Source organism: Eriocheir sinensis, chromosome 9 (genome assembly GCF_024679095.1).
Source record: "Eriocheir sinensis breed Jianghai 21 chromosome 9, ASM2467909v1, whole genome shotgun sequence".
NCBI classification, from domain to species: domain Eukaryota; kingdom Metazoa; phylum Arthropoda; class Malacostraca; order Decapoda; family Varunidae; genus Eriocheir; species Eriocheir sinensis.
The window spans coordinates 22,482,869-22,507,887 of NC_066517.1; the positions used below are offsets into that span (position 1 = coordinate 22,482,869).

Consider the following 25,019-nt stretch of genomic DNA (forward strand, 5'->3'; position numbering starts at 1 on the left):
ACAAAATATTGACAAATGGCATCGTTCCACTTTCTTGTCTAATGATGACGATGATGTTTTCAGAGTGGCGGCGCGGCGGGCGAGGGCGGGCGGTGGCAGTGGCAGTGGGCCAGTGGCACAGTGCAGGGTGGGTAAGGCGACCCACGTTCATCGCCTTTATCTTGGTATCTCCGCTGTCTCCTTGCCTCTTGCCCAGCACCGGCCAGGACGTGTGTGTAGGGCTGCCCGGCGTGCACCAAGGTGAGCCCCTCAGACGAGTGTCAAGTTTGGGGTTACAAGTGATGCCAAGTTGAGGTTTGCCTTTCTCCCCGCTCTCGCCCGCTGTGTTGCTGGGGGCACCCATGGAGGTAGAATTGGTGGAGTCGACACGGCCCGCTAATCCCATTCATTGAGGTCCATAAAACAACCTAGAAGAAGAGGTGAAACCGACGAACTGTCAAATTTACGGCCAAAAGATGGGAGTGGGCGAGCCTGACTTGACAACACCTGGCCGTAAAAGTGACAGCTCGGGCGGATTCACTTAATTGGGCTGATGTCGACTCCACCAATTCTACCAGCCAGAGGACTGGAGACCTACTCTAGAATCTTTGGCACCAGCCAGTCACTAGGGCCATGTGGGACCCAGTACCAAAGGATGACATCGACATTGGACGAAATATGTGTTGGGGTAGCATCACTGCTATCATGACACATACTAGAAGCAGCAGCAAAAGTTATTTTGGGTTTTGGGGCATCTTGAGGGAAAAAAGCTCCATTTTCTGTCAGCCAACGTCTTAGGTCCATACATGCCGCTAACTTTACCAATAAGGGACTTAGGCTATTCAACTGCCTGCCGAGGGACATCAGGGACACTTCCAACTGCGGCACAGAGACTTTCAAGAGAAAATTGGACCTGTTTCTGTAGGGGATCCCTGATGAGCCCCCTATCCTACATGCGACTACCCCAAGGGGGGCAGAGAGTAACTCCCTCCCTGACCAGCTGAGCCACATTAGGAGTGGAGCACAGTGTAGGGGCGGTGGACTCCCAAGTTGACTGTGGTGAACATCACCTAAATTACAACAAGACAAGACATAAGGAACAAGGAGCCATTTAGGTGTAAGGGTGGTTTGACAATCTTAACCAACCCTAATACTAATTGATAAAATGTTGCCTTATGTGGAAAGAAATGTAACAATCTTGCATGAGGTCAATATTACTGTGTTGCATTTATTTCTGAATGCATTGCAGTAATAACTATATGCTTCCATAATATTATAGAAACTTCAAATTATTGCTGTAACATGTTTGGGTTCATTCAAACACCACATTTTGGTATCAAGGGTGAGGGTAGGGGGTGTCAAGCTAGGTTATGTTAGGTAAGATATGGACAGGTTAGGTCAGTATAGGTTAGATTAGATTAATGCTGGTTTTCCGGCAGTAAGCCTTTGGTCTGTCTGCAGTACACTGGCGGTAAATCGTAGGTGCACCGCCGGTCCTGCGAATATTGCCTATCTTGCTGGGGGTCAGCCCCTGATTGGCTGACCAGGAGTGATCAGGGACGGGCAGGACCGTGACCGGAATGTGTATATAGTAATATGGCCCCACCTGTTGCGGCAGCTGCACAGGCCAGGCCAAACTGAGTTGCTTAGTTTGGATTAGACTGTTCAGAGGCAGCAGTTGTGAGAAAAATGGCCGATATCAGTATTTACTTGTGATTAGCATTGGTACTGTAGCTATTATTATATGATGGCAGTGATGGTAAAGATAAACTTCTAAACTAGCAGTCTCCCTAATGTTACTTACCTAATAGTATGAAGAATTGGCAATAAATGCAAAGACCATAAAATAAAGACATGAGCAAAGCAATGTAGTGTTTTCCAGTTGATTGTTTGCATGTGAGTGACAGTTTTGCATCAGTTGCTAAAAGTTAACACAATTTTTTCCCCAGGTTCACCAGAAGCAAAATGTCACCTACAGGAGACATGAAGCAGGTCAGTACCACAAGTTTATATTTGTCCAACTTTCCCTATACTACACAGTTTTCGGACAATTTATGGTTTCACCCAACCAACGATTTTTTTATGTGGTTCATGTTTTTCTGGTGATAGATGTAGTGTATTAAGCATATTCTATCCATGTTTTATCCCATTTTACACTTGCTTTCCTCTTTTAACTAATGTTGCTAGATAAAGCAAACTACTTTCTACACACAACTTCCTAATTAAACTCATTTATATGCCGTCCAACTCACTAATGCCCAATTATCCAGTGCCTACATTATTTTATCCCTCTCACTGGTAAACTCTGACATAGCCTTCCTTTCATTGTATTTTCTCCTTTCCATGACTTACTCTCTTTATAAGGGGTATCAAGAGCTCTCCAACTAATTAGGATCTCTCTTGGGCTACTTCCTTTGTTGCTTCTATGTGAGATGATTTTTTTTTTCCTTTTCTTGCCCTGTTCTGCTCTTGGAAATTATTACAATTATTATAATTTTGTGTATAGTTTTAAATTAAATATGTGAATGGGTAAATTAATGTTATGGGAGTTAATGCTAAGTATTCATCATAAATTTAAAAGAACACTCCCAATATTGTAATGAGACAGCCAGCCAAGCTACAAATAGGAAAAGTCGCCATATTGGAATTAGACCATCCACTGACGGCATAGAGGTCAGACCATCCCTGCCACTCTCTTTTGACTTAAATTTTACCTAAGTTTCTCATTTGTGAGATTTATATCTTAAATTGAGTCCAAGTGCAATCAAGAAACACCCAAGATCGTGCCAGATCCATCTCTTGAGTTGCCCAGCTGTTCACGCTGCCTGTTACACACTTCTTGCAAGCATTACCTCAACGAATACTCCTGCTGATCTGCAACCTTTAGTTTTGGCTCAGCAGTGATGTAAGGAGCCTGGAAGGGAAATTCATGCCTTTGATTTAATTTTTGTCTACATGTGGTTCAGGTGTGTATGCATAAATATGAAATTATAAAAAAAAATGTATATTATGTTAAGCAGTTATTATTTATGATATCTAAACAAAATTAATGAATGAAAAAATCTAATGATATAAAAACAACTACAAGCGGTAGCTCAGCTGATGCATGTAAATAAAGAGATAGTGGTGGCACCAATGCAGTTGCCATTTTCTTTATCAACTTTATGGGTGGGAAAATATTATACTGCTATGAATTATGCCCAGTATGTTCTGTATTTAAATGCAAGTGTAAGGTCACAGCACAGCTGCTCACCAGCCTGTGACAACAGTAAACAAGTAGGTGTGACATGCATGCAGCCACCTGGAGGGTGTTGTGGATGCAGTGATTGGGGGACAGAATCAGATACATGCCTGGACTTGTTTTGTTTATTTTGAGTGAGGTATGTAATGAACTTCTGAAACACTAGTTTAATGAGTGCTTTGGATAACTGATAATGTATTCATTCAAAATCAACTGTCTAAACCTGGTACTTTTTACAGAGAAAAGAATTAATTTGAGTAAAAGAGAGTAAACTTTAACTCTCTGCCATTACCCAGTGTTTACTGTCCCTGAAATGTGATATACATACATGATTTTTCCTAATTTGAAACCTAACATCAGTGTATGAGGAGAAATTGCTACATATGAAGTTATTGGTAAAAAGTGTTTAACCTCTAAAGGATACACAAAAAAATCTAAGGGGTGACCCTGGAGAATGTAAAAAAATAGCTGTTTTTCAAGTACATTTTTTGTGAAAGCATAAGTGATACTTATAATATTACAATTGAAATTCATAGTGAAACAACTAATAATAACAATTAGAAATAAATAATTAAGATCTATGTGTACTCATACACATGAGGTAAAGGACTTGGCTTTACATGCAGATTTCATTGTATTCTGAAGCCAAAGGAAAGAAAAAAACCTATCCTTCACAACTAGCAGTGTGTGACTGAGCCTCTATTTGTATGTGTGTATGTATTTAGGCCTAAGGTTGTCGATTCGTGTATTTCATATGTAGAACAATATATAGTGCAGGTCACGAGGAAACAGAAGAAATACAAGAAAACGGAGCTGTCCGCACGTGGGACACTTGTCCTTTAATGGAACCCACCAAAATTTCCGCCTGCGGGTCACTCGTCCATTAGGGGTTAAGGAATACACGTACCGTAATCTTTTGATATTTTTTCGATGTCAAGAGTAGTAGTATTAAAAGATAAAGGCATGAGCATCTGATTAGATAACTTATTACCACTGACAGCTAACATCAAGGAACTATTTGGTCTTGATTTGATAAGACCTCATCCTTCAGCTGTTTAAATGTAATAACAGGAGATAAAGAAAGTTTACCACAAACATTATGGCATATTTAACTATTTAATTCACAAAAGAGGCCTGCACTTGCTTCCTATCAGTGGTATTCAAGTATACAAGTTAGGCAAACCACTGATGGAGCCTCAAGGTAATCCAAAGTTCAAACATGGCCAAGACAATATTCATAATATCTGATTAGGCTGAAGTATGTTCTTATGAATTTTATAAACTTTTACATACAATTTTAAGTTTTCTTAGTTTATGTTATGCCATGGAACTACTCATTGACATTGAAAACTCAAGTATGAATTTATCTTTGAGTTATCATCTAGGACAGGTCAGGTGTAGTTCAGGAAGCTTTGGCTTTGCAATGGTGCTTGCCTGATGTGCTTGAGTAGTCTATCAGTAGTCTGACCTAATCCAGTCCCTCCAGTTCTCCAGGTTCTTCGGATGTTCCCTCTTCCACATTTCATACATAATCTCCTCTGCTTCTGCTGTGCTTTGGTCACTAAACAACAGGTCACTAAACAACAACTACCCAGTTATAGTATTTTATACTTCTTTATATGGTCTTTATAATCTTTGGTTTAAGTCTTCTGATTAAAACAATCACACATAATGCACTTTGTATTTCCATCTTTGTGCCTATTTCTGTTATTAACTTTATTTAACTTATTTGTTCCCACCCGTGGAGGAACAAAAAGCAGTGCCTCTGAAACACTTGGTAGGATGCTTGATGCATATAGGACAGTTGGCAGAACAATGCTTTTCCAGTATGTCTTCTCAATAAGAATTTTGTTGCAACTTTGAGCTATTACTTTATGTAAATCATGTAAAACATGATTTAAGAAGCTCTTGTTGGTCTCATCTTAGATTCCCTGCTTCCCTCAGAACATTTTGTTGATAGTTTTTAATATTTCCTTCTTCCCCCGGGCCTAGAATGTGTGTTGCTTATCTTTAACATCCACTTCTTTCCCAGGCTGTCCAGCGTGCCCGGGATGCCTTTAAGTGCGGCACAACTCTGAGCCTTGAGTTCAGGAAGAGGCAGCTGAAGGCCCTGAGGCGAATGTATGAGGAGAATGAGGGAGCCTTGTGTGCAGCATTGGCTAAAGACCTGAAGAAGGTGAGGGACTGGACCATGGTTTTGGACTATGCTACTTTCAAATTCTTACAGATGACTTTGGAATTGGAATTCTGTTGAATTTGTTGAGGTGGTGTAGTCACTAATATTTGATAATTTATGTTAAGTCTTCATTCTTCAAGGCATCATACAAACAGGTCATTCCTGTAAATTGTTTCCATTTCCTTCATCACCCTGAACACTACAGTCAGATCTCTTTCTCTGCTCTTAGTGTTGATGTAATAATATTTCCATAAAGGGCACTCTTTGTTGTTGTTACATAATTTTTATCTTGTTTACCAAACCTTGAACATGTCCCTTAATCTAGTGTTCATTACTTCCTCGCTTTTATTTTTCACTTCTTCATTTTCCCTCCATTTTCTCGATATGTTTCTCTTCTTTCATTGACTTTATTCAGGTGCTCCACTTGATCTCTAAGTGTCAGATTTTCCCTCTCCCACTCTGCCTACTTCAGTTCAAGGTCACTCATCCAGCTTTCTTCAACTGCATCATTATTATTGAAAAGTCCACATCACTATCAGTAAACCCTGTGAAAGGGGAACATGGCATCTGGAAAAAATTACATAATTCCTGGAGAACTCATCCAGGATGCAGCATATACGTCCTCAGATATCAGACGAGGGCGGCGAGGATGCAGTATACGCACCCTCGTGTTCAAGGGGTTAAGACTCGCCCTTGGTCTTGTGTCCAGTGATATGATATATCTTTTTTCAATATCTGAGTTATTAATATCCCCTTATATTCATGTGCTTTATCCTTGTAAAGATATGTTTTCCTATAATTTTCCTTCCCTTTTCCCTGTCACAGCCCAAGCAGGAGGCCATACTGCTGGAGATAAACCTGCTAAAGGATGACATCAATCACATCCTGGCACGTATTGATGACTGGGTGAAGCCAGAAAAGGTAAGTTGTGTGTCAGTTTGTTTTGGTACATAATTAAGACATGCACTGTAGTACGAGCACAAGCCCCCTTTCTAAAATCTAAGAATAAAGCATCAGAATTTTCATCAGCAAGAGCTTGCAAACCAGCCATACAATTTGTCTAGTTTGCACCCTTTTAACCCCTTCACTCCAGGGTTCCGGTCTTCTTCCAGATCCCTACCAATGTGCTGACCATGTTTGACAAGCCAATGGTGTACCACGACCCCTACGGTGTTGTGCTGGTGATGGGTGCCTGGAACTACCCAGTACAGCTAGCCCTCCTCCCTGTCTCGGGTAACACTATTCATTAATGTGGAGTAATTTCTCCAGATACTCTTGTGTTTAATTATCTTTAGGTGTCTTTGATCACACTGCCCACTAACATAAGAACCATTTCCGTAGACACTCATGCATCATGATCATAAGTTGTCTCTGGCAACACTGCCCACTAATATAATATCCATTTCAGCAGACAGTCTTGTGTGTCATTATAACTTAGTATCATCAAACATATGGGTCTGGCTCCTTTAACTGAAAATCATTGTTTTTATAGAACTTTAAGTTTTTTTATAGCTCTTTCTTTTATAGCAACTTTTTTTGTAAAAAAAAATAAGTCTTAGGTCATCATTATTCCTAGCTATCATCACACAGACTCCTCACCTCCCTCCTTTCTTCCTTTGCCACAGGAGCCATAGCTGCTGGTAACTGTGTCATCATCAAGCCATCGGAGGTCTCACCAGCCACAGCAGAAACCATTGCTGCACTTATTCCCAAGTACTTGGATAAGGTGTGCTGTTTTTTACTTATGTATATTACAGTAGGATCTCCCTGATAATGTCTAATTGGTGCTAAAAAATGACGTTTCCAACATAAACGTCATTGACTTGACATTAAAACACGTACATATATAAAGGATTTATAAGTCCTGCTAGCCCTTCCCTCACAGTGTCTCTCTTATCTACCCTTAACTACAGGAGTGTTACCATGTGGTGTGTGGAGGCATACCAGAGACTACTGAGCTGCTCAAGGAACGCTTTGACTATATCTTCTACACCGGTTCACCAACTGTGGGCAAGATAGTGAGGGAGGCGGCCAACAAGTATCTGACCCCCACCACCCTCGAGCTGGGAGGGAAGAGGTGAGACACGATCAGGATGAATCATCGTCATTAAATATTTAGGATAGAGTAAGGCAGGGAAAGGATATTGTGTACATTAGAGGAGAGACAGGGGCAGAGTAAGACAGGGAGTGCTGAGGTAATGCTAAGATAATGTTAAGTTGGGGAAGGGAAAAGTGTGTGTTTCAGGTGAGATAGGAGGTGGTGGGTTAGTACTAAAATTAAGTGACGCAAGAAGAATAAAGGGTTATAGAGGTTTCAATGTGAGCAAAGGGATGCCTTACTCTGTCCCACTTTTGGTGCATTATTGGTGCTGTCAACAATGATGGCTGGTTTACAGGCACTTGGTAGAGTTCCCTAGACCCCAGTCCAAGATTATACACAAAATTAATGCCTTCCAGAATCACCCTGTAGACCATTTTTGCAGTTGCTGTTAGTTTTGTCACTAAAAATAAATGGTTCATTGATATATGGTTGCAGATTTTTTGTGAAGCCAAATGGCACATTTTACCCGAGATTCATCATCAGCCCTTATCTGTCCACTGCAGGACAAAGGTCTTTCCCTTCTTTTTACAGTTTTCTGACTAATGTTTGTGTTTTTCTTCCAACAAACATTTCATATTTTATAGACACCAAAGCTAATAAGCTCCTTCCTCCCACAGTCCAGTGTATATCGATGACAGTGTGGACATGGATATGGCCGTCAAGCGCATTCTATGGGGGAAGTGCATTAACCTAGGGCAGACCTGCATTGCACCCGATTATGTTCTGTGCTCCAAGGCGGTGCAAGAAAAGTTTGTGGCCAAAGCCAAACAAATCCTGGATGAGTGGTACGGCCCCAACCCCAAGGCCTCCCCAGACCTCTGTAGGATAGTGTCTGAGAAGCATCTTGAGTAAGTGTTGTCTTGTACATTGCTGTGTTTAGAGAGGGACAGGGCAATTAAGAGGATGTAACCCTTAAGGTGGCAATCATTTTACTTGCCATGTAAACAAAATATATTTTGGGTTAGTAAAGATCACATTATACTCAAACAGTGGCCAGTAGAATTTATATCAAATTTTTCCCAAGATTTTCCCTCATGTTAGTTTATGTGGAGGTGAAAATGGGAATATTTTTCACCAGGTGATCTGGCAATCCATTTAAAGTGCTTTTCTCAGTCAGAATAGCTTGAAATTGTTATCTTTGGTTAATGGAATCATTTTGTGGCTGGTGAACTATAAAAAGTCCTCACCAGTGGCTGGCACAGTAGCTCCCAAAACTATTTTTAATGTGTGGTGTCATAATGAATAGTATGAAACATACTGCCTGGCCTTTGTCATATCAATCAGGTAGGTAAATGTAGTCCGTCCATTGTGTCAGACTGAACAGCGCATTGTTTGAAAGATAGTTTTAAAGCCACTGGGCAATAAATCTGGGATACAACAGACTTGTGCATCCCATAATTAGTAGCCCATCAATGAGAGGTTAATGACTTTCATCACTTTCAGCCGCATTGCTGAGTACCTGAAGGAAGGAACTGTGGCTGTTGGGGGAGATGTGGACAGGGAGCAGCTGTACATCGCACCGACCATCCTCACTGACGTCTCCCCCAAGAACAAGGTGAGGAATTCTTTATTAACCTCCACGACCACCATTATCATAGTTAGGTCTGGGCATTGAAGCTATAGCTCCAAATGTTTATGATTAGTCCTGGATTTCAAATACAGTAGACCTTCTATTTAATGCAAAATAGGTACAGAAGTAATTCATATTAAATGTAATTCACGCTAAATGGAGGTGTTATTTCAATAGGGATTTGTCAGTTTGAAACTGGTGGACTTTTGATAAATATTTTTTTATTACCAATTCATATTATGGTGCTTTGCTTCTTCTATGTGATAGTTTTTAAGTTCATTTGAATGTTTCGAGGCCTCATTTTTTGTGTCATACATGTCATTGGTGGCAGACCTGTTTGCAGATGATACAGTATTGTTGGCAGAGAATGAAGGGATGGTGCAGAGGATAGTAGATGAGTTTGACAGGGTGTGTAAGAGGAGAAAACTGAGAATGAATGCTGGAAAGAGTTAGGTTATGGTATTTGAGAGGGCGAGAGAGTAGGTCATTGATTTTACAAAGCTGTAGAGTTAGAGCAGAGAGCACGACGAAGTGAAGGATAAGGCTGGGGGAGGAGAGAATGGAGGTGACTGAGTTTAAATATTTAGGGACACTTTTATGTAAGCATGGAAGGTGAGGTGAGGGAAAGAGCAGTGAAGGGCAGGAGGTATCATTTGCATTGGAAAAAGTTATGAAAGGAAGAAGTGTGAGCATGGAGGCAAAGAGGGGAATAAGAAACATTATTATCCTGCCAACTCTGTCGTATGCATCAGAGACATGGACATGGAATGCAGCACAGCAGTTGAGAATATGGCCAGTGGGAATGTGTTGTATAAGATGTGCATGTGGTGTTTCAGGGTGGGATGGAGAAAGTTATGAAAGTGTGTATGAGAGGTTTGGTATGGGTGTGACAGTGAAAGGAGTGGAGTGGTCGAGTGGGTGAAGCGAGGTGCACTGAGATGGTTTGGACACCTGATGAGAATGGAGGAGAATGAATTTGTGAAGAGAGTGTATGAGGGAAGGATTGAGGGAGGGGGTGTCAGGGGAAGACCACCTGTGAAGTGGATCAAAAGGGTGAACAAGTATTGGAGTGAGAGAGTTGAAAGTAGCAGCATTGAGTGTGCTGAGAAGGAGTGCCAGAACAGAGAGAGATGGAGACACTTCTGCTGCGCCCACCCCTAGGAGGGAATTTCCTGTGAGGGAGCAAGGCGTCGGAGATATGGACAGATAGATAGACAGAGGAGAATATATATGATACTGTTGTTGGAGTATAGGATGTAGTGTTTTGTGATGAAGAACTCGGCATCTGTCTCTGCAGGTGATGATGGAGGAGATCTTTGGGCCCATCTTGCCCATTGTCAATGTGGAGTCTGCTCATGATGCCATCAGCTTCATCAACTCAAGGTGAGAGCCAACATTTTGTAGGGGACGTTTCACATATGTGGCATTTATATCTTATTTGTTTTATAAAGTTTAATCAGCTCAAGGTGAAGACTAACACTGTATAGGTTTTATGTCTTACCTTTGTAACTTCTTTTCAATTTGATTTAAGTATTTTTTCAGAAAGGGTACTCAAATGGACCCCATTCTCTTTTTTCTATTACCGTAGTTTTATTTTAATTTCACTATTTTGTGTATTTACTTAACTCATTGACTCTGGGTGACAGATATTCCCACATCCTCCGGATATCGTGGATGGCAGGGACTCCCATACTACGCTGTTTTGGCAAATCTTTTAATCCTAGGCAGCATGGCAGGGAGTTGTGATGGCCACAGTCAATTAGAAAAAAAAGAGAGGCCCACCTCCTGTGGCGGGAATTGCTACAATTTAATGCTTAAATACTTTGGCTGGGTGGCACTTATATAATTCCAGCCTATTGCATTATAAAGAAAAAGGATTGGTGTCGACTGCAACACATTATGTAGTATGCTAACTTCTTTTGGTTAACTGCAGGAAGATGAAAAATGTGAAAACAAATAAATTAGCCAGTGGGGAGTGAGGGATACTGCCATGTTGTCCCAGGACAGGCTGGCTAGTGGTCAGAGTCAGTGCTTTCATCCATAAGTTCTTGCATTTCCTGAATTGAAATTTGAGTCTCTCTATTGGAAGCTTTTTTACATACAGGATTAAAGATATTTTATTTTGATAGAGAACTGTAGTAGCAAAGCTGCAGTCATAATCCTAAGTATTTCAAGTCATTATATTTCATGATTGTTTCAACATACTTTAATGTGAAGCCCTTTTTACATACAAGATTTTAAATGCCTACTTTAGTCAGACAGAGAAGTGTAATGATCCTGTTTGATCCTGACATTGGAAAAAATAAGTGTCTTAGGCTCTGATAGGACATTCATATGCACCATTCCAATTAGTATTCATAATGGGTAAAATATCCTTAACAATTGAGACGAGGTATAAGAATGAACTGTTGTTAGAGCAGAAATTGTTTGTCTATCTTTATTTTGACTAATTATTTCTTATACCTTGGCATGATTTTCCTGGATATTTTTTTTCTGGTGTTAACACAAATTGGACAAGTGCATATGAATTAGTGACCACCCCTAAATGTTCTCCATCTATCCCCATCCTGTCCCTGTCCGTCCCATGGCATTGCTGCTGCTGCTGCTGCTGCTGTTCCCTAGACATGGGGAACCCCTCACGTGTTATGTGTTCTCAACCTCAGTCAAGGATCAGCAAGCCTTAATCCAGGGTGTCCAGACAGGCTCCATGTGTATCAATGATTGTATTGTCCATTTCTCCAGTGAGTGTTATGACTCGTGTTGCCCAGCTGGTGGTGGTGATGGTGATGGAAGTGAAGCTTAAGACTCCTTGGTGCTGTAACTGCATGGTAGTGTTGCACCACCTAGTTGTTAATGGTGGTGGTGATGACAACGGTGGGAGTGAAGGGGTTTGTTAGAATTGTTACAGTAATGTTTCAAATAGCTTGAGATTTTGGTGGATACATAAGCTAACATTATTTACATTTGCACTATTTGACAAATGTAACCTAAGGGCTATGCTGTTTGATTTTTTCTCAAATAACTCAGTTTTCCATTGAATTTGATTTATTTTGGTGTGGCTTGTGGTTGAGATTACTTGCCGTACTATATAGTCGGTCAAACCAAGTGTTCCTCTGGTGCCTAAGCAGCATTTGCTGTGCCGCACCTGATTGGCTGCTGTCCCCTCTCAGCTCTCACCCTGATTGGCTGGCTTCCTCTCTTGGCTCTCATGGGGGTGAGAGTCACACAAACTCATGGTTATTAAGTGTTTTTATATTACCCTAGGTCAATTCTTATACAAGATAGACCATTTGACTAAACAGAATTAAATACAGCAGTGATTGTAGATCCTAAATATTCTTGTCATAACTCGTTAAAACTAAAAGTAAAGAAATAATGAGTAAAAGTGAATGAATGTGTCAGAAATGTTTATGACACTTTTACATACGACTAATATTTGCAGGATATATTGAGTCAATGCTGATATAAACCCTGTCATTTTATAAAGAATAGTCCCGTGAACATGATGCCAGACATTAGATAAGGTGTGATGTAAGTGAAACACGGAAAGATTTATCCAAACGTAGATCACGTCCTCCTTCAGAGCGGTGTGCACGCTCGTGGTGTTGGTGCTGGGTGGAGTCGCTGTGCCCTCCACGTAGCCAACTACGGCACTCATCCTTCATACCAAACTAACGCTTGCTTACTGACCTCAGTTCTCTCATTTTTCGTTCCTCACATAGTTTCCTTCATTTTCAATCATTCTTTTACATATCAAAAACCTGCAGAAACTATAATTTTCTGATGAAGCAAACAAATGTTAGTGTAATCCACAACATCACTCTGAAGGAGGACACGACATGCCTTGATAAATCTCTCCATGTTTTACTTACATCGCGTTTTATCTATAGTCTGGCTATACCATCATGTTCACAAGACTTTTTTTTTAAAGAATGAAATACTTTGTATCAGCACTGACTCAATATTTGCTCCAAATATCAGTTATATGTAAAAGTGGTATAAACATTTCTGACCCGTTTGTTCACTTTTATTCATTATTTCTTTACTTTTAGTTCTACCGAGTTGTGACAAGCATATTTAGGATTTACAATCATTGCTGCATTTAATGGTGTTAAGTGAAATTGTCTGTCTTGTATAAGATGTGAGCTAGGGTAAATAATATAAGAACATTTAATACCAAGAGCATGTGAGTGACTGCCACCTCTATGAGAGCCAAGAGAGGAAGCCAGCCAATCAGGGCAAGAGCTGAGAGGGGAAAGCTACCAATTAGGTGCTGTGTAACAAATACTGCTTAGGTGCCAGTGGAACACTTGGTTTGAAAAAACTATAGATCATTTTTGGTTGAATATTTTGTAACTTGCCCTAATCATGAAACATGCTATTTGATTTCAAGTTGTTTGGAAACCTACTGTAGGGTAATTAAGGTGTTGGCGGTATATAGGTATCTTTGGCTGCTCTATTTAGGTTCTCCTCAGTTCTACAGCTGCATGTCAACATGGGACCACTTAGGTCAAGGGGATGGTGATGGATTTAATGGTAGTGGATTTGCAGTTGTGTCGCTGCCCATTACTGTCATATTTGCATGACCTCTTTGTTCTAATTTTAATGGGTATATCTGTCATATTAATTTTATTTGTTTTTAATGTTCACTGTGACTCAAAGATTTACAGGCTCTTTGGATTACACCAAGATGCCAGAATAATATAAGAGAAGCAAAGGAAGGGATTCTGAGGGAAAAGGAAGGTAGGGAAGGAAATGATCAATTTAAAATAAGTGGGACGATGGTACAGAGATGAACACCGCAGCCACACGCAGCTATAGCGTTTTCACCCAACTTTACCTTACACTGCGGTATTGGGAAATTATGTTTACAGCATGCGAAGTTTACGTTACTCAAGATTTACATTATACAAACTCACCAGGAACATAATACTCACGTATATTGAGAGGTACCTCAACATTAGATAACTTTTGCATCAGAAAGTTGGGCAGCTTAGGGATTAGCTTGAGGAGAAAGTCTTGTTCAGTGAGTGTGGGAAAGGTAGAGGCATGCAGTTAGTATTAAAATGGCAGTGAAATACAGCAAACAAAGCAGCATTGCAGCAAACTTGTACAAGATTGGAGACGGTCATTTAGGTGAGAGTTAAGATGAATGGCCTTCAACTCTATTAGCTTTGTTTCATGCAGGGAGAAGCCACTAGTATTCTACATCTTCTCCAACTCAGAGACCATCCAGAAGATGCTCCTTTCCAACACCACCAGTGGCGGCTCTTGTGTTAATGATACAATGGTTCACTTATCAGGTACAGGCACCGCCAAGGCAATTGCCAGTACTTACCTCCCACTTCTGTGTGTTTGTGTTGGTGGGTGGGTGGGAGTGGGTGTACATCCCTGCTCCTGTTCCTCTTGAGTTTCTAGATTCCTTTTCAAATCTGAATAGTATTGTATCACTTTCATGTGCCATTTGAATATTTTCAAATGATTTATGATTAAGTATGCTTCTGCCTTTGTTACTCTGCTTGCTTGCTTGCAAGGTTGTTTATGTACTACATGGAAATGTGATGTATTGTTGAAAGCAAGAACACAGCATCTAAAATTATGATTGAGAAAATGCTTGATTGTATGGAGTGTTGATCTGATCAGGCTACCTTAATTCACATGTTTACATTTGCTTTGTAGGGTAAAGTCTTTACCTAATCATGTTGCTTTACACTACTGTTTTATCACATGAATCACTTGGTCATATAGGTGTGGATAAAAACATTGATTCACCATACAGGCACCTCCCGTTTTATGCGAGTTTAATTTTTAGTGAATTTGGTCTAATGTGATGTTTAAAAGCCAGTATGTATTTTAAATTACATGATTTCTTCAGATTAACATGATGTGATCCAAAGCATAATTTGTGGCAGGGATTTAGTTCTGAGTGGCCACCATTTCAGGTGTTTTCTCGTGCTTCCTGCTCTATTTCGGCAGTTTGTGGCTACTTTTATAGGCGAGTTCCGCAAGGGGCGTTCTACTGGTGATCTTCTTGCTCTCTTAACTGACTCTTCGTCATCCTCTCTTAGCCGTTTCGGTGAAACTTTCTCTGTTGCACTAGACATATCGAAAGCCTTCAATAGAGTCTGGCACAAGTCTTTGCTTTCTAAACTGCCCTCTTTCGGATTCTATCCCTCTCTCTACATACCTCTTTATTTTAAATGAGTTTGAAACACTCAAGGATTTCACCAAAAATGCCTGATTGGTGCCTGGAAAACACTGTTTTCAACAAAACAGTATTGGTGTGACATGGAAATACATATTTAAAGGACCAGTTGGTGCCACCACCCTGGAACTTTCACCCATTTTCCCCTTATGAAACTCTCCTAATAGTACATTTTTTTTTCTGAAATAATGAGAATCATAATTGAAGCAACATGAGCCATATAAAACCCACCTTAAAGAAGTTTATGAGGTGTTTGGTGTAATGGTTATGACTTGTGTTTGGAAGTACTGTGAAGTACTGCTTGGCCTGTCCCCACCCAAGGATGTTGGGAAAATTTCAGACTAAAATGTTCAAGGCCATACATATGTCAACCTCTCGCAGAGGGAGGGGAGGCAGGGAGACCCTCCTTCCCTCACACCATGGAGCAGGGAAGATGTACGATGCTGCCAGAGATACGATTCATGCCTACAATTTTATGTTGGTATGGGAGGCAAATATAAAGTTGAGCAGTAAATCTGAGTGCACGGATTCCATCGCAGAGATTATCCGTGCAAACTGTATGTTGTCAAGATGAGGACAAACAAATGCTATCCAAGAGGTACCTGGATGCTTCCTTCCAGCAAAATATTTGCTATTCAAATGAATCCAAATGTTATTGTAGGAACTTGCTCTCTATCCTAATTGCCACTGTCAAAGAAAATGATGAAAAAGATGAGATAATTCTGGACACAATTTTGGAAGAACAAGATCTAAATATTTAAAATCTTTCTTATTTTGCTTTAGATTTACATTAGCACAAACCAAATCTTTTGACTTACATATTAAGAAAAGAATGATAATGTTTGAATAATAGAAAATTTACTTTCCAAGGTCTCTTCAGCAACTCAACTCCCACTTTAAGTGAGGGCTGCCTGTAGTTGGTGCAGATTGTTGCAGTATGTGGAATATTGAATATGCCAGAAGTAATTAGTGGGGTGTGGAGATTGATGAGGGAAAATTCATCAGTCATTTCTCTACTTGTTTTCACCCTAGAGAGAAGCCATTGTCACTGTACATTTTCTCAACAAAGCCCAGCCTCACTATGGAGATGCTCACTTGTGTTCCCTTTGGCGGGTGCACAGTCAATGACACAATGTTCCATGCTGGAGGTATACATTTGTTTCCCTCTAACACAGTGTTTTGCACCTGTTTAATTTGCCTCATGTCTGTCCCTTGCATATATGTGTTGTGCAATTCATGTGTCCTGAGCTGCTTCTGATACAATATTCTGAGACCCAAGATTGCCATTAGATAATTTGAGGCATTGAGAACAAATATGTTATATTCAAAATTGTTTAAAGTTGAATGATTTATAAAATGGGCACTAAAACAAAAATGTGATAATCAATGACGTTAGACTTACCATAAGCCTTGACTAGTGAAATCATTGTTGCTTTCCCCAACACTTCACCTCAGATTGTCTAGATGGCCTACATTGCTACTGAATGTGATTGTTTTAACACTGATAATGAATGGAAAAAAAATGTGAGTTGTCATTAGATGAATTTAGTTTAGTTTCCTTGCCACTTCCCTAGTATAGTGGTTAGCACTCCTAGCTACGAATCTGCAGGCCTAGGTGCGATCCTGGCCAGGGTAGTTGATGACAGCCCACCCAGCTGTTCAACTTCTCACTTAAGTTGATTGATTCATGGCTACCTGGGAAAACCTGTGGAAGGTAGACTGTGGTCTCACTAAACCTATGTCACATCTACTCTGTGTCCCAGGGTAAAGGGTTCTTATTCACCAGGTGCTCAAAAAACAAAAAGAAGGAAATGAGAGCCGTAGCTATGTGTACCTTGGCATATGCTCTCCACTGTATCTTACTTTACCATATGATAAAATTATCAAGGCACTCTTTAACTTGCTTACCTAGATACTTCACATTTTAATGTAAATTTGATCCTAGAGTCTTGCCTACTCAAGTCTTCCAACATCACACTGAATGTCTTCCAGACTTGTTTCTTTGTACATATGTTCATTATCATCATCATAAGTGGGATTAATGTACTTCTTTGCATTTCTCTCCCCTTTTTCTGTTTATCCACTCACCATAAAAATCATGACAGAGGACCTCAGGAAAAGTAATATCCACAAAAGGGCAGCTCCTCCTCGGTGAATAAAATTGACAAAATATTTCATAAAATTCTCATGTAATTGTGAATCCTTCAGCTTACCTGTGATGAAGTTTAGGAGCAAAATTTGCCTTAAAACCCCCCACCCATCCCTAATCATTGACTTACCATGTTTTGTGTTGCCATTTTCTCTCATATATCTAGTAAACTAGAGTTGTTTTCATGAAAATATGTGCCAAAATCCTCCCTCATAGGGTGTTCACAGACGTACAGTGACTATAGTGAAAGTGGTAACTTTGAAGTAACAGTTGGGGCCCATGTGAATGGAATGGGTATGACATAATTTTAGCAGAGGCTTTGTTCAAGAGTTATTCTCAAAGAGCGATATAGATATAACAGCCTCTGAAACCCTTAGTAGTTTTATGTGAATTTAAGAACAGTCTGTTGATTCTTCCTAATTCATTTTCTTCTTAATTAGTTTTATGTAAATCTGTAATCTGCACATGAATCCAGGACAATGTATTAAATCTTTTAAACACCCGCTGTGCTGCGCTGTGGTGGTTTGCTGTTTGCGTGTGTCTGTAATGTTAGCAGAGCATCACACATTTGCATGATAGACTTACTTTGCCAGCTTTTGCATGTCTGTATTATTTAATATTTTTTTCTCATAATTATGTGCAATACTGTTGACCTAATAGTTAATTGATTATTTGTTAATTATAAGCATCACAAAGGTTGAGCTTTCTTCACATTTCAGGTTTTTTAACATTAACATAAGATTTAAGTTTTCACATTCATAAACACTCTAAAATTCAGGATTCATTGTACATTGTTGAATAAGATGTAGTCAGTTTGTGTAGGAAGGTTTTAGTTATGTATGTTAATCATGTTCTCTTGTAGTCCATGACTTGCCATTTGGAGGTGTTGGCAACAGTGGCATGGGCTCCTACCATGGCAAGGCCTCCTTTGACACCTTCACCCACCGCAAGTCCTGCCTCATTCGCAACTACAACAAGATTGCAGAGACCATTGGCAAGTGAGTGAAAAATGTTTGAACACCTTAAAGCAGGGTCCTTCACAGTATGCCCCACTCTGGGTCAATTGGGACAACTCACAGGGCACTGCCTTTTCCAGAAAGATAACTACCCAGATATTTACCAGATGGCAGGTGGCACACGGCTCTTCATAATGTGAATGGTTTGAAAATTAGTTGTAAGGGAAATGTATAATTTGAAATTGAGTTAGTGAAAAAACTCTTGAAGAACTTTGTCTTGGAAGGATCATATTTGCAAAGCACATCTTGTACTTGATGTTTGAAGAAAATGAAAAATGTAAATACACATCCCAAAGAGATTCAACTCACAACCTCTTCATGCTATCCACTCTGTAAAATTTATTTACCCTTCTTAGACTTTTCATTGTTTTCTATAATTTTATTTTATCTTTTGGAAACAAGTTTGTTTTCCCCTTTAATTTTAATTGTTTTGAACTTTTAGTGACTAGTTTGGGCAACTTTACAGAAGAGTACCAGCCACTCTGGTGGACATGAATTTTTCTGATTAGTTTTTTAGTTTTTTATATATCTGATAACTGCTTCTGTTGATAATTACTTTGTTTTTTCCTGTTCCTTGGTCACCTTGTTTTTTCCTGTTCCTTGGTCACCTGAACTAATCAGTCTTCCATTCTGTTTACTTAATAGGACCCAAGGGGTGGTAACCTATCACCATCTATCCATATTTCCTCAAGGGAGTGGCCACAGCAGAAACATCACCAACTCTCTTTTTGCAGTACTCCCTCTCAGCAGACTTAATCCCTTTGTACCAATTTTACCCATTATTCAATTCCTCTGTTGTCCATCTCAGTGGTGGTCTGGCCCTGACACCTTATCCCCCAGTTCTCTTCTCATATACTCTCTTCAGAAAGTCAGTCATTCGTTCTCATTGCAAAACCAAAGCATCTCAGAGCACCACACTTCACCCCCATGCAGCCGCTCCACAACTTGTTCTCCTTACTCTTACACCCATACCAAACTTCTTACTTGTATACCTTCTCCATTACCTTTGCCATCCCATCTTGACACACTGCATGCACCTTTTATACAGAACTCATTTCCACTGTTTGCTTTTATGGTTGCTGTGCCACATTCCACATTCATGCCTCTGTGCATATGACACACCACTTTTACCACTAAATTAGTTACCTTTCACCACAAAATTATTCACTTAAAAGCTATACCAACTAAGGATGTAATTTATCCCCACTAAATAAGTAAATTAGCCCTGCCCTGTCCAGCATCTTGGCTTAGCTTGGTGCTGGCCCCACACCAGGATTGAATAGGAACACAGCATCTGCTTGCCAGAAACATTATGACTAAGTCATCTGTAAAAAGAGAAACTTGATTGCTGATGGAAACTGGTATCAGATTGCTCGGCAGCACTTTCAGTTAGGTATACCAAGAAAGAGTCCTGTCAACCACTATAGTGAGAAAGATCCTTATGCTGCAATAGTATAACACCTATTTTACTATGTAATCTTTGCCTTCATAAATTTTCACTCTATCTCTTGGATGCCACATGACCATTGTTGCAGTGCCATGTTTTCCTATCTCACGTCACTCCCACCCCCAGGATGAGGTACCCACCTTACAGTGAGACCAACATGAAGAGACTCTCCATTTTGCTCAAAGAGATGAACTTCCCCAGCTTCAAGATACTCTCCTATGTTCTGGCATTCGGACTTGGTGTCGCCTCTGTCTTCATTGGCCGTGAGATTGCCAAGGTTAGTGTCCCTGCCAGGTTTTATTTTCTTTCTTCCTCTCTGGGTCTTTCTGTGTATTTTTTCATGGGTTAGATGTCATTATTTGGAGCTAATTTATGCTATTGTTGTGAAGGTGCCGCTGTGCAGATAAACAGCAGGTTTAACGAACCTGTGTTTTACCAAAAATAAATTTGTTACCAAATAGGTCTAGCTTTTTTTCATACATTTTCTCTCTCTCTCTCTCTCAGTGCTGGCTTTAGGGCCAGTAGGCTCTCTTAACTCCTCCGCTGCAATTGGCATGGATTTTGCCTTCACTGGTAGCCTGGTAAATATACTCCTGGGTCTTTCTCTGCCTCTTTGGTGGATAGTGGAGTGTTTCCCATGTGGTATTGGCATGCTGGCTTTCCCCTCCCAAGGTGCATGATTTTACATTTTTCTTCATTGAATTGTAGCAGCCACTTGTTGCTCCACTCCTGTAGCTTAGTGATGTCTTCTTGTAGGAAGTTGACATCCAAGGCTTAAAGGGCTTCTTGGACCCCAGCCTGTTAGTGGTGCAGGTGAATTTTATTTATATTGGCTGCAATGATGTATGACTCTTCCTTAGCCAATGCTACCCTCTGGTACTCCTTTTGGCTGAAGTCACTGAAGTTAGGGTTGATTGAAGATCTGGGCAGCATGTAGGTAACTTCTGCCACTCAGAAAAGGTTGAAAATTGTCATAGTCTGGCGGTAGGACTCAAACCTAAGTCCTCAAGATCTCCACGTCCACACACTGACCACTAAGCCAGTCTCCCCCATTATGGTATTATTTGGTATAACTATTTTTTAAACAGTTCAAATATTTATCAATTTTTATTTGATAAAAAGTATTAACAACTGTGAAGGATGTTGAGTAGAAAGGCTGGGTGTGAGAGCGAGATTTATTGTGTTGTACAAGTGTGTGGCGGCAAGCAGACTCCTTCCCCGTGCCTACAGTACCCGGATCTGGCACAAACTCTTGCAGCTCCCTCAGGATAGTGAAGGCAGTGGGCAGGACTATGCCACAGCAATCTGAATGAAAAAAAAGGATAATAGAACAAAACAATAAAATTGACTAGTCTGAGGAACATAAAGGAAACAAAATTAGGTCACTGCATTAAAAAAAGCTACACTATGTATTCATCCAGCCACCTTGGCTGGAACTCATGCCTCTTTGGACAGGCATTCAAATGGGGTGAGGGTGCTTCTGGGGGTGGTGTAGGTCGCTCCAGCAGGTTCTCAGAGTCAGGAGGACCCTTTGGTGGATGCTCGGTTTCCAGAGCCTCCAGTGGTGGGCCCTCGGTGTCAAGACTGCCCCATGGTGGTGTTGCCTACATCAGGTGGCTGTGATAGCAAAGTGGTGTGTAGCTGCTTTTGTCCATCCTCACAGCATACTGGCAGTATGGGTGGACCTCAACTACAGAAGCTGATCTATCTAGTCCATGTTTTTGTGGCCTAGTCCTGGACCCAGACATGGCCCCTGGCTGCAGATGGCACTGCCAATGGCACTGACCCATCTACCCTTGCAGCACATTCTCATGGACCATCTACATCTGTTTGTTGTTCAGTGCTTGAGGGTCAACTTTATAGTCTTGCCTGGTTGTGGGTATGCTGCCCTGCAGCTGTCTGCCTGCTGTCATCTGAGCAGGGAACTTGTTCACCCCACACAGAGGGGTAAAATATTTGAGCAGGGTAAGGGACAGTCACTGTCCAAGCTGCCACTGGCCCTCATGTTGTCCTGAAGCACAGTCTTGACCATCTTCACAGCAGCCCAATAGCTCCATTAGTACCAGGCTAGCCACATACACCTGCACACGTCTGTGTCAGCAATGGCTATGGTTGGGCGCTGTTTTCTGTCACTTCATCTGGACACAAGGATGTGTAGATACTGCTGGTTTGTCTCATGGGCACTTGTCACCAATTTGCTGGCCACGCCTTCTTTGTTTGTTTTCTTCCTCCTCTTCACACTCTGGAAATGGCCCAGTTTGCTGCAGGTGCAGCACATTACTTTACCTGCCGAGCAGGCTTGTTCCCATGCCTCAGGGATTAGGTAGGTTTCATGGTGCTGGCTGCCACAATGACATCTGCCTCCATGATGTCAGCCATGGTATCAGTAGCTGCCACTGCTGGTTGGCATTCGTTTTTACAGCCATGTGCATCTCTCTGAGCAGCCATGAACACCACACAAGAAGCCCTAAGGCCATCTACATCTTTAAACTGTACACAGTTCTGGAATACCTCACTTTTGATCATCATCTCTTGTATGGTAGCAGTCAGCTTGCATAGTAATATATGCAACCAGGGTACTGAAAACCAATCAAATACCTTCTAGGCACACCTCGGCAAGTAGTCACTCACTGGCTCGCTGGAACCCTGTATTACACCAAAGAACTCCAACCATTATACCACTAGTTAGATGTACATAGCACTAACTTGCTGAGGGTGTTCAGGGCCTCAGTGGCTGTCAGGGCCCCCCACCTCTGCCTTGGTGTAGGGCAGGGATACACAATGTAGCTCTTGGTGTCTGTTCCTTCTTGTGTTGCCCTTTTGCCACTCCTCCAAGGAGTGTCTCCAGGAGTGGAAGTCTGCTGTAGACATATTCAGGTCACACTTGTCCAACCCTGATATGTTGAGAGCCCTGTTGCCTGGAGTGGCCATGGCTACCATATCCCACTACAAGGCTTGTATGGCTCCTTGCTGTAAGATAACCATCACATGAGCCTGCAACAGACATCATTCTCCAGCTGACTGATGAGGGTGAAAACTTTGGATGCCTTGGAGTGGTCATCCTGAGATATAGGTTGCTGCTATCACTGTGACATATAGGATGTTCAGTAGAAAGGCTGGATGAGGGAGCAAGGTTTATTGTATTGTAGAAATGGCGTGAGTGAGAGGAAAAGGGATTAAGAGAAAAACTGGGAGGGAGGGAAAGAAGAGAGATATGAGGAGAAAAATATAGGGACGGAGAGAGAGAAGGAAGAAAGGAAGTAGCCTATGTAGGAGAGCACCAGGGAAAAGCCTAGTGCTGTTAACCGTAAATATTTCTGAGCATTTTAAGCACTGAGTATATTTTTCCAAAATTGTTGTCTTAATGTTTAGGGTGTGCAGTATACACCGGAGTGCGTTATACACCGCAAAATACGGTATTTGAGACCTTACTTTGTACCTATGACCTTATTAGGATATAACAAACTTTTGGATATAATAATTTGGTATTCCTCCCAATTCGTTCATAAAAGTCAACACTATACTACATGGAGTAACATTCTCACAAGACATTGATGATGAACTTTTCTGTGTAAAAATACTGATGCATGTGAGTGTTTTCATGAAGCAGTGTAAACATTAAGTTTGCCATTATTATGTTAAGGCTTAGTGGCCCTAGGCAAGGTAGCTACTGGCACTTTTCTCCACCTCTCCAGGGTGCACTGCGAGGGTGGTTAAATCGTACACTGGATTCAGCCATGGTACTATTTTGGTCCATCCAGAGATAAATCTTTAACAGCACATTAACTTGCTCTTTCTCGCTTTAATCATGAATTCAAGTAAGTGGATGCTACTTAGGTGCTTTGCTGAGTAGATGATAGAAAAGACATTTTGGGTTTTAAATGATATATTAAATCTTAATGTGTAGAAATATTGTACCAAAATCAGAAGTACATGTCAATTTGTATTACATTTTGTGATGTACTTTTGTAAGTGTATATAAAGTATGTTTTAGTTTCTGAGGGGAAATTACACATTAATTTGTACTGTAAATTCTATGTAATGAACTTCTTTTGAATGAAAATGTGATTTATCAAACTGTGTTTGTACAGGAGTGTGAGCACTAGCTTCTTCTGATTTTCATATTATTATTTACTATCTTTTAAACAATTAAGATGATTAACACATCATGTGGTGCAACAGTATGAACTTCAACTAGTTGTTTCACCAATTAATTTATTTAATAGATTTAATGGATTCACAGTATATTTTGTGCTGTAATAACTGAACATATATAAATTTAGTTCAATGTTTTGAAGGTGTTTTGTTATGCTAGTGTGGGTTAATGGTTTGGAATGGATCACATTGTTAATGTGTGTGACAGGTAAAAGAGAGAACATGTGCAAGGCTCTGAGACATCATGTATTTTGTTGCAGGCTGTGGGTCATGACGATGATTGAAGATGAAGGTATAAGACAACAGTGAATGGTTTACAAAGCAGCAGAGAACCTTGCTGTCACCATCAGGGAAAAAAGAGTGACTGTTTTGTGAATGCAGTGATATTGTGTGTATGTTGCCAGTTTTGTTGAAGCACAATAATAAAGAAAAAATATTTACTTGCTTACTTTAGTGTCAAGTTGTTAGATAATTGCAGCAGCATTATTCTTTATTGCATAATGGGGCATAGTTTTGTAGGTTAGTTTATATTTTTAATCATATTTGCATTGTGGTCATTAAAGGTTGTAGTATTCAGCTTAACTATTTGTATACGTATCAAATGGGGGTTACAATAAAGGTTATATTATTTAGTTTAGCTTAGTTTGTGTGTGGGGCAGGGGGGATGCATGGCTGCATACATGTGTGCATGCATGCACACACAACATTGTAAGTGAGGCACCAGGGACCAGTCATACTTAAAAGATTAGGGACCTTCCACTCATCCTTTTAAACTTTAAAGGGATGAATGGAAGAAGATACCTCAAAATGTTTGCATTCATGATTTTTTAGTGCCCACTGTTTAGACATGTTTGTATGTTACTCAGATTGAATCTTAATGAATAGTTACCCTTGTAAGCTTATGCAACTATCTTTACTCTGTGCTCTATTGTTAACTCTTTGAATACAGAAGTTTATCTTTCCAGCATCAAGATATATCA

At 40.4% G+C, this 25,019-nt stretch overlaps 2 protein-coding genes across 9 annotated transcripts in view; one reads left to right on the forward strand and one right to left on the reverse strand.

Moving 5' to 3' along the window:
• The first annotated feature begins 65 nt into the window (after positions 1-65).
• LOC126996164 (aldehyde dehydrogenase, dimeric NADP-preferring-like) lies at positions 66-25,006 on the forward strand. 4 transcript variants are annotated; one of them, XR_007751039.1, is made up of 15 exons: positions 66-240; positions 1,929-1,971; positions 5,253-5,396; positions 6,222-6,317; positions 6,509-6,629; positions 7,022-7,122; positions 7,310-7,473; positions 8,115-8,345; positions 8,941-9,052; positions 10,365-10,450; positions 16,305-16,420; positions 18,284-18,419; positions 20,011-20,161; positions 23,580-23,702; positions 24,300-25,006. XR_007751039.1 is itself a non-coding variant. In XM_050856391.1 (14 exons), the coding sequence occupies exons 2-14, from the start codon at positions 1,945-1,947 to the stop codon at positions 24,321-24,323; spliced, it is 1,512 nt and encodes a 503-aa protein (XP_050712348.1). In that variant the 5' UTR covers positions 68-240; positions 1,929-1,944; the 3' UTR covers positions 24,324-25,006. The 4 variants fall into 4 exon arrangements, 1 of the variants encoding a protein (XP_050712348.1); XR_007751037.1 differs by lacking the exon at positions 16,305-16,420 and adding an exon at positions 11,690-11,808 and having other exon boundaries at positions 67-240; XR_007751038.1 differs by lacking the exon at positions 16,305-16,420 and adding an exon at positions 14,255-14,370 and having other exon boundaries at positions 68-240.
• Positions 21,046-25,019, reverse strand: part of LOC126996163 (SWI/SNF-related matrix-associated actin-dependent regulator of chromatin subfamily A-like protein 1) — a 45,965-nt gene continuing 41,991 nt past the window's right edge. For 3 of the 5 annotated variants that reach the window (XR_007751033.1, XM_050856390.1, XM_050856387.1), the window contains one exon: positions 21,046-21,189. Coding sequence is in view for 1 of the 5 variants with exons in the window: in XM_050856390.1 (XP_050712347.1) it covers positions 21,175-21,189 (15 nt within the window). In the remaining 4 variants the exon portion in view is untranslated. Of the gene's footprint in view, positions 21,190-22,590; positions 22,855-25,019 lie in introns of all 5 variants that reach the window. The other 2 variants (XR_007751036.1, XR_007751032.1) reach the window with 1 other exon arrangement.

Coding starts and splice junctions, on each gene's coding strand:
- LOC126996164 (XM_050856391.1), top strand. CDS start 1,945: ATGTCACCTACAGGAGACATGAAGCAG. Junction 8,346..8,940: donor GTGTCTGAGAAGCATCTTGA/GTAAGTGTTGTC, acceptor CATCACTTTCAG/CCGCATTGCTGAGTACCTGA. Junction 18,420..20,010: donor ATTGCAGAGACCATTGGCAA/GTGAGTGAAAAA, acceptor TCCCACCCCCAG/GATGAGGTACCCACCTTACA.